The sequence below is a fragment of the Myxine glutinosa genome, chromosome 1, assembly GCF_964187855.1.
Source record: "Myxine glutinosa chromosome 1, kmMyxGlut1.1, whole genome shotgun sequence".
NCBI classification, from domain to species: Eukaryota; Metazoa; Chordata; class Myxini; order Myxiniformes; family Myxinidae; genus Myxine; species Myxine glutinosa.
The window spans coordinates 222,831,836-222,849,378 of record NC_136261.1 but is presented as its reverse complement, the minus strand read 5'-3'; the positions used below and the strand labels follow the sequence as shown (position 1 = coordinate 222,849,378).

The 17,543-nt window shown below is 44.6% G+C and overlaps 1 protein-coding gene across 1 annotated transcript in view; it reads right to left on the bottom strand.

The window, feature by feature from the left end:
- Window positions 1–17,543, bottom strand: part of LOC137434449 (ATP-dependent RNA helicase DHX29) — a 232,505-nt gene that overhangs the window by 88,868 nt on the left and 126,094 nt on the right. The window contains 1 exon segment of the mRNA XM_078784089.1: window positions 8,383–8,501. Coding sequence (XP_078640215.1) covers window positions 8,383–8,501 — 119 coding nt within the window.

Here is a 17,543-nt window from a genome sequence, read left to right as displayed (position 1 = left end):
TCGCTTTGGACCAAACCATTGCATGTAAATAGAGGGGGGGGATTGTCACCGTACTCGCAAGCCGTTCGCTTTGGACCAAACCATTTCATGTAAATAGAGGGGGGGGATATAATTTTAGATATAGATATAGTACGGGCAATGCCCTAGTATCATTCAATGGTGAAGAATCATTTAAAAAACATTCTACTAGCTGGATCCAGATCTTCACCAAAATTGAATCGATTCTTCCTTGTCACACACACAACCAGTCCAACAAGTTTCGTCCAAATCCATCCACAACTTTTTGAGATATCCTGCTATGTATCGTTTTTGGCCCCATCTCCCAATGGTGAAGAATCACTTAGAAAATTAAATAATTCTCATATCCGAATCCATATTCAGATCTTCACCAAAATTGAATCGAATCGTCCTTGTCAGACACCCAACCGGTCCACCAAGTTTCGTCCAAATCCGTCCATAACGTTTTGAGATATCCTGTTCAAAACGGACAAACACACAGACAAACAGGGGTGAAAACAACCTCCTCCATCCACCTTTGGTGGCGGAGGTAATAAGTTTTACCTGAAATCTGTGCAATGGTGAATTAGTACTATATATATATATATATTACTAAGTATTGGAGGTCACATTGTTACTGGTGCCGACCTGACTCGGGAACCTAAACAACAATTCAAGCTTGACTCGCTGAGTAAGCGATATTGTGCATCCTTATCCTGCGAGGGCGATCCATTGTATAACTCTGCTTGGGTTGAAACGGTCTGGTGGATGAATGTGTTTATATTGTGACCCTTTATCTTCTTGCAATGTTTTTCTATAATAGGGAATGTTAGTCTGCTGGATAACAAGTTTGATATGCCTCCTTTCATGTACTGTTCACCCAGATAAGAGCTGCGCTAACCCTCAAGGCTATGTAAACTCCTATGCGTTATCTATCTATAATTCCAGTAATCTCTGTGTGTCTGTGTGTCTGTGTGTCTGTGTGTCTGTGTGTTTGTCTGTGACCGCTGTTTCTCGACAACCACGGGTCCGATATACTTGAAACTTGCCAGGTATATTGCTGGGGACCCGAGGATGTGCCTTTTCAAGGTTTGAAATTAATCGGACAAGTACTTACCGAGCTATGGCGATTTAGCCGTTCGCCGTTCGCTTTGGCGTTGCGAATGGACCAAACCATTCATGTAAATAGAGGGGGGGGGGGGGGGTTCTGTGGTCGTTCGCTTTGGCTTTGCGAATGGACCAAACCATTCATGTAAATAGAGGGGGGGGGTTCTGTGGTCGTTCGCTTTGGCTTTGCGAATGGACCAAACCATTCATGTAAATAGAGGGGGGGGGGGGGTTCTGTGGTCGTTGCGAATGGACCAAACCATTCACATCGAATCATCGAATCACATCGAATGGACCAAACCGTTCGCTTTGGACCAAACCATTGCATGTAAATAGAGGGGGGGGTTCTGTGGTCGTTGCGAATGGACCAAACCATTCATGTAAATAGAGGGGGGGGGGGGTTCTGTGGTCGTTACTGCCACGTGGTTTCAAAGTTTTTTTTTGTTGTTGTTGTTTGCACGCATGTTTTTTTGCACCCACGTACGGGCACGCCCTAGGATGTTTACACACACACACCCCTACACAAATTTTTTTTTTTTTTTTTTTTTGGCAAGGAACGGGCACCCACGTACGGGCACGTCCTAGCTTATATATAGTACGGGCATGCCCTAGTCTATCTATAATTCCAGTAATCTCTGTACGTTTGTACGTTTGTCTGTGACCGCTGTTTCTCGACAACCACGGGTCCGATATACTTTTAACTTTCCAGGTATATTGCTGGGGACCCGAGGATGTGCCTTTTCAAGGTTTCATATTAATCGGACAATTACTTACCGAGCTATGTCCAAAAAACGATTCAACCAATCAGAGAGCAGCGAACTAGCGCGTGTGCCGAACGTGGCGGACACACTCTGCCTCGGATGGCACATTTGAGAGCGTATTCATTTATTTCACGTTTGCAAACTATGTTGGCGTTAAACTATGTTTTAAAACTAATAAAAACGAATTTGCGATTCATTCGCTTTCCTGCGCGTTTGTGCACGCGATGGCGATTTCTTTACCAAACTCCGGAAGCCGTTCGCTTTGGACCAAACCATTTCATGTAAATAGAGGGGGGGGATTGTCACTGTACTCGCAAGCCGTTCGCTTTGGACCAAACCATTTCATGTAAATAGAGGGGGGGGATATAATTTTAGATATAGATATAGTACGGGCAATGCCCTAGTCTCTATAAATAAAGGAGTGTCTGTGTGTGTGTGTGTGTGTGTCTGTCTGGATGTCCGCTTATAACTCAAGAACTACACATCGGAGAAAAGTTTTAGACACAGATTCGGAATCAGCATAAAATTCCGGTGGTTATAGGCTACTTTTTATTTTAATATCAATGGTTTAAAAAACCGGGCCAGCTGCAATTCCATGGTGTAGTTTGTGGCGGCGATATTGCCCCTTTCCGATCCCATGACGCATTGCGGTTCCGATTCGCGATAAGGAATACTGTACATCGCCTCTGTTTTGAATGAGAATCAGCAGTTGCGCGTACGTACAGTATACTGTACATACATATTTATATATTTTTAATGTGCTTTTTATTGTATTTTAAATTGTTTTTTAGCTTCTTTTATTGTTAATTTATGTACTATGTTATTTATTTTAAATATATTTTTAAGGAAAACAAATGTTTTCACGTCCGTAGGAGTGACGTAATGTCGCATATAATGACGTTCGCTGCCCGGTCATGAAAGACATTATGATTCTCTTGCCAAAGTGACATGAAGATCAGGCAGTAAACCTCCCAACTGAGTTTCTCAACAGTCGTCAGCCTCAAGGACTACCAACACACAGGTTGATTCTCATGGTGGGAGCACCAATCATGCTTCTAAGGAATCTTGATCCACCAAAGCTGTGTAATGGAACACGATTGACAATCCAGCAAATGATGCCGCATGTCCTAGAGGCAACCATCCTATACAGAGGAGAGAAAGTATTCATTCCAAGGATACCACTTATTCCACCTGACCTTCCATTCTCCTTCAAGAGGTTTCATTTCCCCATCTATATAATAATACCGTAAGGACTCGACTTTGTTATCCCTTTTACGCCGCACCCAGTGACCCGATGCCCACGGCACTCATGGATTTACGATCTACGAACCGCGCTTTGTTTATCACGTACAGCCATACTCGAAAAATCTGAATTAGCCGACGTTGGGGCCCAAAAGCATCCGATTAACTGCCGATACGACGCCATCTTACGATGCCATCGTATTGGCGTCTGCTGGGCGAAGGCGAAGCGAGCCGTCCGCTGATTGGACAGTCGAGTGGTGTGAACATGGGTGGTGTGAACCAAATGGTCTTTTTATTCCCTTGAACATTTTAAATTAGGATATATAAGGAAACGTCTTTATCGTCATTTTAATAAAGTTAAATGGAGTGACGTTGCGATGCTCGGGGTGCGTTGCATAAATCCTCGTAACTCAGAGAGGTGTAGCAGGTGGCGAGACGTAAGGAAGCTTAAAGATAACGAGCTGAAAACAGACGAACGATATGTCAATCTCTTTCTACACCGAACGGAAATAAAAGTATGAGAGCGGGAAGGCATGGCCTGAGCACTTCGAGCAGAGAGGACTGATTGGACTTAACTTAAAGAGAAAAAATTGGAGCTTAACAGAAGAAGAAGATCCCATGAGCGCTCCCCTATGCCATCCATAATGGTACACTCTATCCATACACCACATCCTCCCTTCCGTGGATGTTCCACGGGTTTCGGCTAGTCAGGCTATGTTTTGCTATGTCCATCAACAAGTCGCAGGGGCAATCAATGAAGGTTGTAGGCCTGAACTTCACAGAACAAGTGTTTGCCCATGGCCAGCTGTACGTGGGCTGCTCGAGGGTTGGAAAACCAAGCAATCTTTATGTCTTGGCACCAAGTAAGAAAACCAGAAATGTTGTATACCTAGAGGTTTTGAGAAATTGAAAATTGAAAAAAACGTCATGTAGGAAATGTACTGTGATATTGCTCTAAAATATACATGTTCTTTTCATCATATATTTGTATTATTCTTATTCAACCCGGGCGAAGCCGGGTACCTCAGCTAGTATACTATATAAGAGAGATGTCTGTCTGTCTGTCTGTCTGTCTGTCTGTGTCGCCATTTTTCTCAGAGTTGGCTGAACGGATCTTCATCAAACTTTCAGAGGTCCATCAGTGAGTGCCTGGGAGTGTTTTAGGCAAAAAAATAATAATAATAATTTTGAAAGAAAAGAGATCGTTTTTTTGGAGTTAAAAAAAAAAAAAAAAAATCGCTCGATAGTGGCTAAGCTTTTTAAAATTAATGACAGTTATATACAAGTACACATTCACATAAATAAATACAAAACAATCACCAGACATTTGAATACAAATAAATCAAACAATTCCGGAAGTGTACGAAGTTGGTAGTACGGCTTCTTCTTCTTCCTGTCCGGCATCCCCCCCCCCCCCCATCTCCCCTCCCCCCTATCTCCTCTCTTCCCCCTCTCCCCCTGTCCCCCCTCCCCCACCCAGCAACGCTGGGTACTTCTGCTAGTTCTGTATATAAACAGATGGAGAAGGGCCATTTTTCAGAGAGCTGGAATACGGACTTGTCGGTTCCACTCTTTCTGTGCACGTCCCAATAAAATGATTCAGCCAACAAGAGATCTCGGATTCCACAACACTTCCTTGCAGATTTGCTCAAGCTCTGTCAAGTTGAATGGGGAGCGTCGGTGAACAGCAATCTTCAACTCTTTCCACAGATTCTCAATGGAATTCAAGCCTGGGCTTTGGCTGGGCCACTCAAGGACTTTCATGTTCTTGTTGTGAAGCCATCCCAGTGTTGCTTTGGCTGTATTATTGGGGTCATTGTCCTGTTGAAATGTAAATCTTCGCTGCAGTCCAAGGCCTTTTGCACTCTGAAGCAGGTTCTCCTCAAGGATTCACCTGTATTTGGCTCCATTCATTGTTCCCTCTATCTTTACAAGTCTCCCAGTCCCTGCTGCTGAAAAGCATTCTCATAACATTATGCTGCCACCACCATGCTTCACGGTAGGGATTGTGTTAGATGGGTGATGAGCTGTGCTTGGTTTCTGCCGAATGTAGCGCGATGTGTTCAGGCCAAATAGTTCAATTTTCGTATCATTAGACCACAGAATATTTTGCCCCATGCCCTCAGTCTTTCACGTGCCTTTTTGCAAACTCTAAGCGTGCTGTCATGTGCCTTTTTCTCAGGAGTGGTTTCAGTCTAACCACTCTCCCATAAAGCCTGGATTTGTGAAGTGCTACAGAGACTGTTCTTCTGGAAGGGTCTCCCATCTCAGCCAAGGAACTCTCGTTCTGTCAGAGTGGTCATTGGGTTCTTGTTCACCTCTGTGACCAAGGTCCTTCATACCTGGTTACTCAGTTTGGTCGGACGGCCTGCTCGAGGAAGAGTCTGGGTAGTTCCATATTCTTTGCATTCAATGATGCAGTTCACTGTGCTTTTGGGAACTTTCAACACTCTAGAAATTGTTTTATTGGGTATAATAGCCTGGTGTTGGCTTAACAGTTTCGGTGGCTGGCTTAAGAACCTAAGGTCTTGTGTTCAAGCCCCTGTCATGCCATTAAATTAACACCAGGTGGGTGGACGCAGCCTGTCATCCTTCCGAGGTTGGCAAAACGAGTACCAAGGGTTTATGCTAGTTGGTAAGGGGGCATTGCATCAGCGCCACAACCGCGCCCACCCACATCCAGCCAAACGACAAATACTTGCAAATTTTCAATTTCACAAGCAACAAAAACTCAATATTACTGCTTTCACACCATCCGGATGATTCTTGATTTCCACACCAGAACGATATCTCACGGAATTAACAATTCAGCAGCCATCAAACATCTGGACTGGTCTCCCATCTCGACTGCCTCTGACATCAACTCATCCTGGGAATTCTTCCAAAGAAAATTGCTCTCTCTCTCATGCACAGATTTATCCCATCTCGTCTTCAGTTGTCATACCCTTCCTCATGTCCATGGTACACTGAATCTTGTGGTGAGGCAGTTGCCCTGAAACAACTTGCCTTCACCTCCTGGAAGGCAAATCCAACTGATGGTAATCTCCATTCCTTTCACAGAGCTCAGAACAAGTGTGTGTCCACCCTCAGGAGAGCCGCCAGGAAATTATATCTCTCTACTCTCAACACTGAACTCTCAAACCTGTTTCCCTCCTCCAAATCCTGGTGGTGTCTGGTCAAATCTGATTATGGTGTTTGTTCCCCTTCCATCCCCTCCCTTACCTCAAACGGCTACACAGCTGACTCCACACGTGAAAAATCTGAATGCCGAAACTCTGTGTTTGCCTCAAAATCTTGTGTCCCAAATCCGTCTCTCTCTGTACCCACCTTACCCAGTTATACGCTGCTGCTCCTGGACTCTGTGTCCTTCTCTCCCGACAAGGTGGAGAAGTTTCTGTCAAACCTCGACTCTGATTCTGCAACTGGACCAGACGGCATCAGCCCATGGGTCCGAATAACCTGCTCTGCCACTCTATCTCACCCTCTCTCTGTTCTCTTCACCTTCTCTTTTGATCAAGGTAATCTGCCATCTGCTTGGAAATCAGCCAACATTAACGCCTTACATAAAAAATGTGCAAAAACAGATCCTTGGAACTGTATACCAATCAGCCTGCTCCCAATCATCAGCAAGGTCATGGAATGCATCATTGCTTTGGATATAAAATCCTTCCTCTTCTCCAATGGCTTGATCTCTGATCATCAATTTGGATTCAGACCAGATCACTCTACTCTGGACATGCTGCTTCTACTGTCTCAACAAGAGATGGAGGTCCTCAAAGCCAAACAGGAAATCAGAGCAGTCTCCCTTGACAAATCTCGTGCCTTCGATACAGTCTGGCACCCTGCCCTGCTCACGAAACTCTCCTCTTATGGTATCCATGGAAATCTCCACACATGGCTTGCGGACTTCCTCTCCGGTCGCAGTCAACATGTGGCCCTGAATGGAATTCTCTCATCTCCCCATCCTCTTCAGACTGGAGTTCCTCAAGGCAGTGTTCTGGGCCCTGTGCTTTTTCTGGTCTTCATCAATGATCTCTGACTCTGGAAAATCCTCTATTTCTTTGCTGATGACCCCACTCTCTGCCGCTCCATATCGCATCCCTCAGATTGGCAGTCTGCAGCCTCCTCACTCTCTGCAAACCTGGACAAAATAAAAAACTGGTCAAACAAGTGGAACATGTCTTTCAATTCTGACAAATCTCACACTCTCACCATGTCTCTCTGAAAAGACCGCCTGGAAAGCCCTCCCATTTACTTTCTCAACAATCATCTCGAAGAAGTTCTGTCACTCAAGCTTTTGGGTTTCACTATCAGCCATCATCTTTCCTGGGAAAAACACATTTCCAAGCTGGCCTCCAAAGCCAGTCGCCATCTGGGCATCCTCCTTCGTGCGAAGTCCTTTCTGGGCACTTCTGAGCTCCTCATCACATACAAAGCTTTCATCCACAGCTTAATGGAGTACTGCTCTCCCCTCTGGGCTGGTGCTCCTGCCTCTCACCTTGCTCGGCTTCACGCTGTAGAAACCAAAGCTTTCAGAATCATTGGCATCTCCCGCGATGAAGCCGATTCTGATGGTCTTTCACTCTCTCCCGCGGGCAGGTTGGTGGTAATTCTGTTTTCTACCAACTCCTCTCCTGCCTAGCTCCCCCTGCTCTGTCTGTGCTCTGTCCCCCAAATATTCCTTCAGGATGCACAAGATCTGTCAGCAACCCTCTTCTGGTGAAACTGCCAACATTAAAACTCGCTACTCATCTTCCCTCTTTCATTCCTCTTTTCTCCCACCTCTGGAACAAACTCCTCCATCCTCCTCTATCTTCTTCAATCCCACTCTTCCCTCCATGTCTTCAAAACAGCTGTTCACCACCATCTCTTATCTTCCCCCATCCAAAACATCGATCTTTTCTACCCCTGCTAATACACCCCAAATCGACCACTTTCAATCCCCGATTTCTTTCCTGAAATTCATAGTCGTGTCAATTTGTTTTATACCACCGCTCAATGCAGGGCTGTCTTCAGGGGGCACTGCATCACTGGCATTGTCATTCCCTCAAAAATTATACAAACCAGCAACAAGGTACTGCATACAAATGTTTTTTTTATACACAGTCAAGGTCTTTTTAATTAATACACTGTCTTTTATTAACACACATCACAAAAGGAACAGCAGGATGGAGGTAGAAAATGGACGAAGACTTGGACAAACAATGGGTGTGAGGAGGAATGAGGGGCAAGAGAGGATTCCATCACATACATACACTTATTCCATATTTCCCACCTGCCCACCAGGTTCATCGGGACAGCCAAGCTCCTCATTGACACGTCGAGCTAAAGTGATAGCAGAGATTCGCCGTGGCTGTGTGCACACCACCATTCCATTTCCAGCATTCGCACCAGCTGAAAAGGAAGAGGTTCCTTTTGATTTAGTGACAAACATTGCACTTTAAATCCTATCCATGACATTTTAGATGGAGCATATTAGAGACTTCTTTTAAGAAAGCAGAACTGCAATGAGTGAATAAATAATCAATTGCGCTACTCCATATATTAGTGGAACATTATCTATAATAATAAAAAGTGTGTGTGTGTGTGTGTGTGTGTGTGTGTGTGTGTGTGTGTGTGTGTGTGTGTGTGTGTGTGTGTGTCAGTCAGTATGTGTTTCTCCTCCATAACTCAAGGCATGAAACCCAGCGGACCGAAACATTCCATGCAGACGAAGGCAACTCTAAGGGAGTTCATGAATAAAAACAGATGTTTGGGGAAGTTAAATGCCCCTTTTGAAGATAATTAACAGGCTTATTAAATGAACACCAAAAACAAGCTTACCCTTGCGCAGCCCGCATTCACCAAACAAGGGTCTTATTCTGCCATTTCGTTTCGGCCTAATAAAAAAGGCCTTGCCTTGGAACAGACCATAACAGTTTGTGTATGATAGAGCTTCATACCTACAAATCGCTGTATACATCACGGATCGCTGATCTTCATACCTACGAATTGCTGAATACATCGTTAATCGCTTGTCGTTCCTTGCCAACCGATGTTTGTACACCATGGCGATGCAGTCAATAGCATTGTAATTGACCTTTTTTGAAAATGGACAAGGTGATGAATAGATTTTACAAGGTTACATCAGGTTTTACCCAGGCATGTCCTCCTTTTTGGTCCTTGAATATCCATCCAACCAGGTTTTTAGCTGCGACGAGCAGCTCTATGAGAGGATCGCGTTGTTGTTCTTGGGGTGCCTTTTTAGCTGCGATGAGCAGCTCTATGAGAGGACCGCGTTGTTGTTCTTGTTGTTGGGGTGCCTTTTTGAATAGCACATGCGCATACACTCGGACGTGCGTTGGTATGAGGTAAGAACATCGTGGACTAAAATCGCGATTTGTTTGAAGAAACCAGAATAAATTTAGCAACAAAGACAACATGAATGTTTTCATATCAATCTCGTTTCACAGAACCTGACACAAATTAGGTGTAATTATTGAATAGCGCATGTGCATACACTCGGACTTCCCCTACCGACCAAACCCGTTTCAAATTATCCGTCTGCCACCCAGAATTAACATTAATAAATAACATTAATGAATTAACATTAACATTAACAGAAATAACATTCACGTCCATACATTATATGTAATCAGTTGATGAAGCATGTTGCGTCGCAAAACAAAGGACAAGACCAGAACTGAAAGACAAAAAGACGCTAGTGCATGCGTATAATTTAATGACTGGTCGAATTTGGTAGCGCATATTGCAACGGATATCCTCATGATTCTACACGTCGCAACTGGTGACCACACTGTGGTCATTTTTCTCTCGTTTAAATATGTAAAATTTTCTGGGATTTTGCCTTTTTTTGCTTTCGCATTTCCAAAGGGACAATTTTAAGATTTGGAATACAGTACATTATTACCTTAAACGGTTAAACCATTTTTGTCCATTTTCTTCGTGATAAAATGCGGTTGTGTAATGTTTGGAGCAGGCCAGTTTGGTACAAGTCTATACTACATAATGGCGTAATGTACATGTTCGAATTTTCAACACTCACACATCCACTTCCTGTCCAGAGAGAGAGGAGAGAGGAGAGGAGAGGGGAGAGGGGAGAGGGGAGAGGGGAGAGGGGAGAGAGGAGAAAGGAGAGAGGAGAGAGGAGAGGAGAGGAGAGGGGAGAGGGGAGAGGGGAGAGGGGAGAGAGGAGAGAGGAGAGACCATGTATAAATGTGTGCTCACGGTATCTTAGTTAAATCTGACAAAAGATTAAAATACATCCTTCGCCTCAGAGTTCCAGTTCCAGAGGAGGTACACAGGGGGTGGCAGCTGCAATCCGAGTCGCATCCTCAAAGGATGCCCATGTTATAATCTCTTTTAAAATGGTATATGCTGTTTGAAAGTGATGGGTTGTATTGCCATCCTGTTTGAACGTGCTGTTTTAATGTATCTTAGTTCGTTCAATCCTGTATTAATGCCAGCAGAAGGGACCATACCCCCGCTTCCCCTTATGTCCCCCGACCAAATGCATGTCCAGAACACCCCCTTCCCCTACCCACTTCCATCGCTCCTCCCACCCAATCCTGTGTCTCTCCTCCTCGTCCTCCTCTTCCTCCTCCTCATCCTGTTCCTCGCTCAATATTCCTGTCAGTGAAGTAATGGGTTGTATCGTCTTGACCAAAAATATTGACACCCTTGCACTTTTTTCGAATAACTCACAATTTTCTCTAAAAAAAACAAGTTGAAATTGACAAAAGTATTTGGTCTCCACAATTCTTTATTTCACTGTTAATATTACAGAACCTTTGTTTTTGATTCAGAACTTAATATATCCTTTTAAATCCCATTAAATCCCAAAAGCCCACTCTTCTTGTGCAAACTGCTCCAGTTCTCCCACATTTGAAGGGTGCCTTCTCCCAACTGCTGTTTTCAGATCTCCCCACAGGTGTTCAATGGGATTTAGATCTGGACTCATTGCTGGCCACTTCAGAACAGTCCATCGTTTTGTCTTGAACTATTCTTGGGTGATTTTTGAAGTGTGTTTGGGGTCATTGTCCTGCTGAAAGACCCATGATCTTCGAAGGAGTCTCAGCTTTGACACTGGGTTGAACATTGCGCTCCAAAATGCCTTGGTAATCTCATGATTTAATGATTCCATGCACACATTCAAGGCACCCAGTTCCAGAGGCAGCACAGCAACCCCAAAACATCGCTAAACCTCCTCCATATTCGACAGTTGGGAAGGTGTTCTTTTCTTTGAAGGCTTCATTTTGTTTTCTGTAAAAATAGAGATGATGTGCTTTACCAAAAAGGTCTAATTTGGTCTCATCTGTCCAGAGGGCATTCTCCCAGAAGTAGTTTGGCTTGTTCAGGTGTGTTTGGGAAAATCTCTCTCTCTCTCTCTCTCTCTCTCTCTCTCTCTCTCTCACATGGGGTCCTCCTGAGTCTCCTACCACAGAACCCCATTCCAATGAGTTGGCGACGGATGCTGCGAGTTGAAACTGTCGTACCTTGTGTCTGAAGGGCAGCTTGAATCTGTTTGGTAGTTGATTGAGGTGCTTTGTCCACCATTCGAACAATCTTTCACTGCAATCTTTGATCAAGTTTTCTCTTGCGCCCACATCCAGGAAGGTTGGCTACAGTGCCATGGGCCTTAAACTTCCTGATAACATTGCGTACGGTGGACACAGGAACATCAAGGACTCTGGAGATGGACTTGTAGCCTTGAGATTGTCCATGATTGGCTAGAATCTTGTGTCTGACCTCCTCAGACAATTCTTTGGTTTCTTTCTTTTCTCCATGCTCATTGCGGTACACACAGTGACATAAAACAGCATAATGACTCCTTTTCTCTATTCAAACTGGTTGAATGAGTGATTTTTATATTGCAGGCACCTGCAACTCACCACAGGTGAGTTCAATTCCAAAGTAAAGGAGAATCAACTGCTTGAAATCTAATTATTTTTAACAAACTTCTAAAAGGTGCCAATAATCTGGCCTTGGCCTCTCTGGCCTTGGCCAATCCTCTCTGGCCTTGCCCCCCCAGCTCTCTCTGGGCTCTGTCCCCCAAATATTCCTACAGGTCGCACAAGATCTGCCTGCAACCCTCTTATGGTTAAACTGACAAAATCAAGACTTTCTGCTCACCTTCACTCCTTCATTCCTCTTTTCTCCCACCTCTGGAACAAACTCCCTCACTCTCTTCAATCCCACTCCACCCTCCAGGTCTTTAAAACAGCTGTTCACCACCATCTCTTATCTTCCCCCATCCAAAACCTTGATCTTTTCTACCCCCGCTAATTTCACCCCAATTCCACTTTTTTGAAATACCAACTTCTGTCCTGGAAGTCCTTGGTGTCCTTGTGTTTTATACTTCTCCCCCCCCCCCCCCCACCCCCTTCCCACGCCAAATCCCCCCAAGCCCTCTCCCTTCCACACATCTCCCTGCTCTCAAATGTTGTGTTTGTGTGCTTCCCCTTCTCTCCCCATCTTGTCTTCCGCTCCCTCTTTTTGTATATTTTGTTTGTCTGGTTGATTTGTTTGTGAAATAAATGCTAGCTCTTTCACGAGCCTCGATTCAGTATACAAAAAAAAATAAAAATAAAAATATTGTCTGGGCTATTTTCGGATTTCTGTGTGGAATAAGCTAAGATTTTGTAGTTTTTTTTCAGCTTTTTTGTTTTGCTCCACTGCAGACGAAAGAAATACATATGTGGATACCAAAATATTTTTTCAATGCAACAATTTTCTGGAAGAAATGGTGAATTATTTGAAAAAAGTGCAAGGGTGCCAATATTTTTGGCCACGACTGTATTTGCTAGTTAATAAATAACAACATGTCTACATTCAAAACGTTGAATGACTACTCCTGTAATCTGAAATGGTACATTTAGTGGGGCAGAAAAATGGGGAAAAAAGTGAGTAATCGTAACAACAACAGTCAACAAACAACAACAACATGCATTTTAAAAGGCCATTTTCCCTGCTATTGCGGGGGTTAGCCTTGCGGTCCCCATGACAATCTTCTCCATTTTGCCCTATTTTCTGCATCTCTCCTTGTTAACCCCCTTGCCCGCATTTCTTCTTCCACCATCTTTAGCCACGTCTTTCTCGGTCTTCCCCTTCCTTCTACATTCATTTCCATCACTCTTCTCAACCAGTCACTTTCATCCTTCGTCAACACATGACCAAACCATCTCAACCTGTTCCTCTTCACAGCATCAATCACAGGCTCTATTCCCATCATCTTTCACAATTCATCATTTGTCTTCCTCTCTCTCAACGATACTCCGCACATTCGTCGAACCATTCGCATTTCCACCCTTTCCAACCATCGTTGCTGCTCTACATTCATTACCCATGTCTCGCTCCCATAAATCATAACACTTCTCACACATGCAGCATACACCTTTCCCTTCAGCTTCAACGACACTCCCCTCATCATCAGCACGCCACTCAATTCCCGAAACTTCTTCCATGCACATCTCACTCGAGCAACCGTTGCCGAGTCTGATCCACCTTCTCCATTCAGCATGTCTCCGAGGTAGCAAAATGTTTTCACACCTTCCAGCTTCACGCCATCTCCAAGATCCAACTCAACATTTCCTCCATCTGCAGCTCCCTCTGTGCACACCTTACATTTGAATGTAGCTGCCACACTGGTTAATGACCCTCTCAGACCACTACATTTTTGATGAACCCACTCAGCGCACATTGTACACTGAATGGAGTTCACTCCGACACCCTTCCTACACACAGCACAGGGCCACTTCCCAGTTCTTTCCACCTCACCACATGCTTTACCACTTGCCATCACCTTCGTCTTTCCGATATTCACCTTCAGACCTTTTGTCTCCATACATTCCTTCCACGTGTTCATCTTTTCCTTCAGTCCATCCATACTTTCCGCAATCAACACCAGATCATCTGCATACAACAACTCCCACGGTAAACCCTCCTTTACGTTCTGAGCCAGCACCTCCATCACAGCTACAAATAGTAGTGGACTTAGTACCGACCCCTGATGCACTCCCACCTTCACCTCAAACTCACCACTGTTCCCGTCCTTCGTCCTTACAGCTGTGCACGCTCTTTTGTACATTGCCATCACGACTCTGATCAACCATTCCTCCACTCCTAACTTCCTCAATGCCCATGTCAATACTTTGCGTGGAACCCGATCGAATGCTTTCTCCAGATCAACAAACCCAAGAAACAACTTCTTCCTCTTCTCCATGTACTTCTCCTGCAACTGCCTCACAATGAAAAGCGCGTCTGTCGTTCCTCTTCCTGGCAAGAATCCAAACTGCATTTCGTCGATCTTCACTTTCTTCCTTGTCCTCCTCTCCAACACCCTTTCCAATACCTTCATTCCATGCTCCAATAACTTTATCGCTCGGTACGAGCCACACTCCAGAGGGTCACCTTTCCCCTTGTATAGAGGGACGAGGGTACTCAGTTCCCAATCCACTGGAATGCGGCCTTCTTTCACCACCAGATTACAGATCTCTGTCATTCTCTTCACACCCCAACTTCCTGCTGCCTTAAACATATCTCCCACAACTCCCGTCGGCCCTCCTGCTTTTCTACCCTTCATTGCTTTTATCGCTTCCTCAACTTCCTTCTCAGTTATCTTCTCTGCCGGTCCTAAAACTGGGTTACTCTCTATGTTGCCATCCCATTCATTCTCTGTATTCAACAGCATTTCCATATATCTTTTCCATCTTCCTTTAATTCCATCTGGGTCGACAACGATTTGTCCCACTTCATCCTTCAAGCAACTCACCCCCATCACATCACACCTCTCTTTCGCTATCTACATTGCAATCCTGAATACTGCTTTCTGACCCTCTTCCGAATCCAAGCGTTCTCCGAACATTTTCCTACATGCCTCCTGCGCCTTTGCTACCTCTTTCGTTGCAGCCTTCCTGGCTGCCTTATAACTTTCATGCTCTGCTGTTTCTGCTCCCGTACCCTTCGCCTTCTGCCACTCCTTGAACTTCTTCCTCTTCTTGTCAATCCTCTTTCCAACTTCATCATCCCACCACCATGTTTCCGAGTGCCTCGGTGGTCCTTTTGTCCATCCACATACCTCACCAACAGCTACCAACAGACTAGCTTTCATTGACATCCAACCACTTTCAAGCTCAACCACATCATCCTCGACCCTACTCAGCCTCTCTTTTAATGCCTCCCTTACTGTCACCTCTTTCAACCTCCACACCTTCATTCTCGGTTGGTACTTCACCCGCCGAGCTCTCCTCGCACCTTTCACCCTTACGTCGCAGACAACCAAGTGGTGCTGTGAAACAGCCTCCTCCCCCGGGATCACCTTTGTGTCCCGGAGGTGCCCCCTATCTCGCCTACGCACCATCAGGTAGTCAACGGTTGTCGTCGACCCACCTGACGTGTATGTAACAAGCTTATTATCCTCTTTCTGGAACTGAGTATTACAAATCAACAAATCAGCTCCATCAGCAAACTCCAAAATCCTTTCACCTTCTCCATTTCTCACACCATATCCGTAACCCCCATGAACTCCGTCAAAACCATTCATACTCCTTCCCACATGTCCATTTAGGTCTCCTCCTACCACAACAACTTCCTCATCTTTCACGTTTTCCATCAGCTTCTCTATCGCACACCAGAACTTGTCCTTCTCTTCATCGCTTCGACCAACCTGCGGAGCATATCCCGAGATGACGTTCACCAAGAGCTTTCCAATCATCATTTTCACCATCATCAACCTATCACTCACTCTAGTCACACTCAACACACTGTCTACAAACTCCTCAGAAAACAGGACACCAACACCATTCACCCCCTCCAGGCACCCTTGCCACACAAACTTGTATTTCTGTCCCTGCCTACCCTTCACCATTCTCACACCACTTCCTTTCCATCTCGTCTCTTGCACACAACATATGTCCACTCTTCTTCTGACCAATACTTCCACCACTTCTCCTGATCTCCCTGTCATTGTCCCTACATTCCATGTCCCAAACCTCAGAAACCGATCTCCACTTCGGGCTGTACCCTGCCCACATGTAGTTGTAATTGTCATGGTTCTCTTTTTGAGGCCATGTTTTTATGGCCGGATGCCCTTCCTGACGCCAACCCTCTTCGTCACCTCTTACGACACGCAGGGATACGGCGTACCTATTCTTATCCAGGGTACACACTGGGATAAACAGTCACAGAGTAGTAACAACAACAACAACAACAACAACAAAGTAACAACAACAGTCACAAAGTAGTTAAAATTTTACAAGGATGAGTATTAAAATAAACTTTTTAAAGTATCCACATTGCATAAAGCTTTGAGAAGCCTAAAGATCCCACAACTTACTAACCAGGTTGGTGAAATACGAGAGCTCGGTCCAACTGCATTATGTGCAATCTACACATGCAAAATGAAAGGCTCTTTTTTCCAACTTGAATGAAATTTTAAATACGAGTAAATCATCCATCCCAAAATTGTAAATACAAGTAAATCACACATCCCTAGTTTCTGTTTCTGATCTGCGGTGCTTTCAATGGTCACCATTTCAGCTGACTGGGTATAGGCTTTGCAACAATCAGCCATTGCAGTGTAACAAATGCATTCTGCGACTGAGTTTCACTCTATCTGTAAACATCACCCAATCCAATAAGCCCAATAAACATCACCCAATCCAAATTCTACCACATACTTTCTGGTGTTTCTACCACCTATTTATTTCTGCTCTCTGTCCTCTGACTCACCCCATCTATTTCAGGATGCACAAGTTCTACGAGCAACCCCCTTCTGGTTAGGGTTCAAAATTCCAGGTTGTCTGCACACCTAAACTCTTATTCCCCATGTCTCCAGTCCATGAAACCATCTTCCAGAGGTTGTTCTGTCTCACTCATCCCTCCAGGGCTTCAAAAGCAAGCAGTGCGTCACTATCTCTCGTCATCCCCAATTCTGTCCCATGATCTTAATTACCCCCATTAACCTTTCCTAACCCAACCATCTTATTTGCTCATTTCAGCATTTGTACCTCTCTTTCCTCTTTTCCTGTTCATTCATTTCCTTGATGCTTGTCCCACTGTCAGTTTGACATTGCTCTTCCATGAGCCTTGCTCCTGCAAAGAAAAATAAACATTCTCTGCCTTGCAAGGCCATAAAAAACTAAAATAATCATCAGTGTAACACTCTCTTTTACAGAGCATCAGTTATGCTGAACCAGTCTCTTGGCAAGGGTTACAATCCTGGATGGGTCACCAAACAAATACAGGATACTCACATGAGGAAGCAGAAATTTGGAATTTGTTCAGGAGCAGGTGACAGCTCGGCTACAATTCAGAAAGGACACCGTGGGATCTTTAACGTCCAACTAATGCTAACAGACGGACGTCAATAGTAACATCCATTTGAGGGACGATGCACATAATGCATGCATGTGAAACACATGAATTTTGATGAAGCAT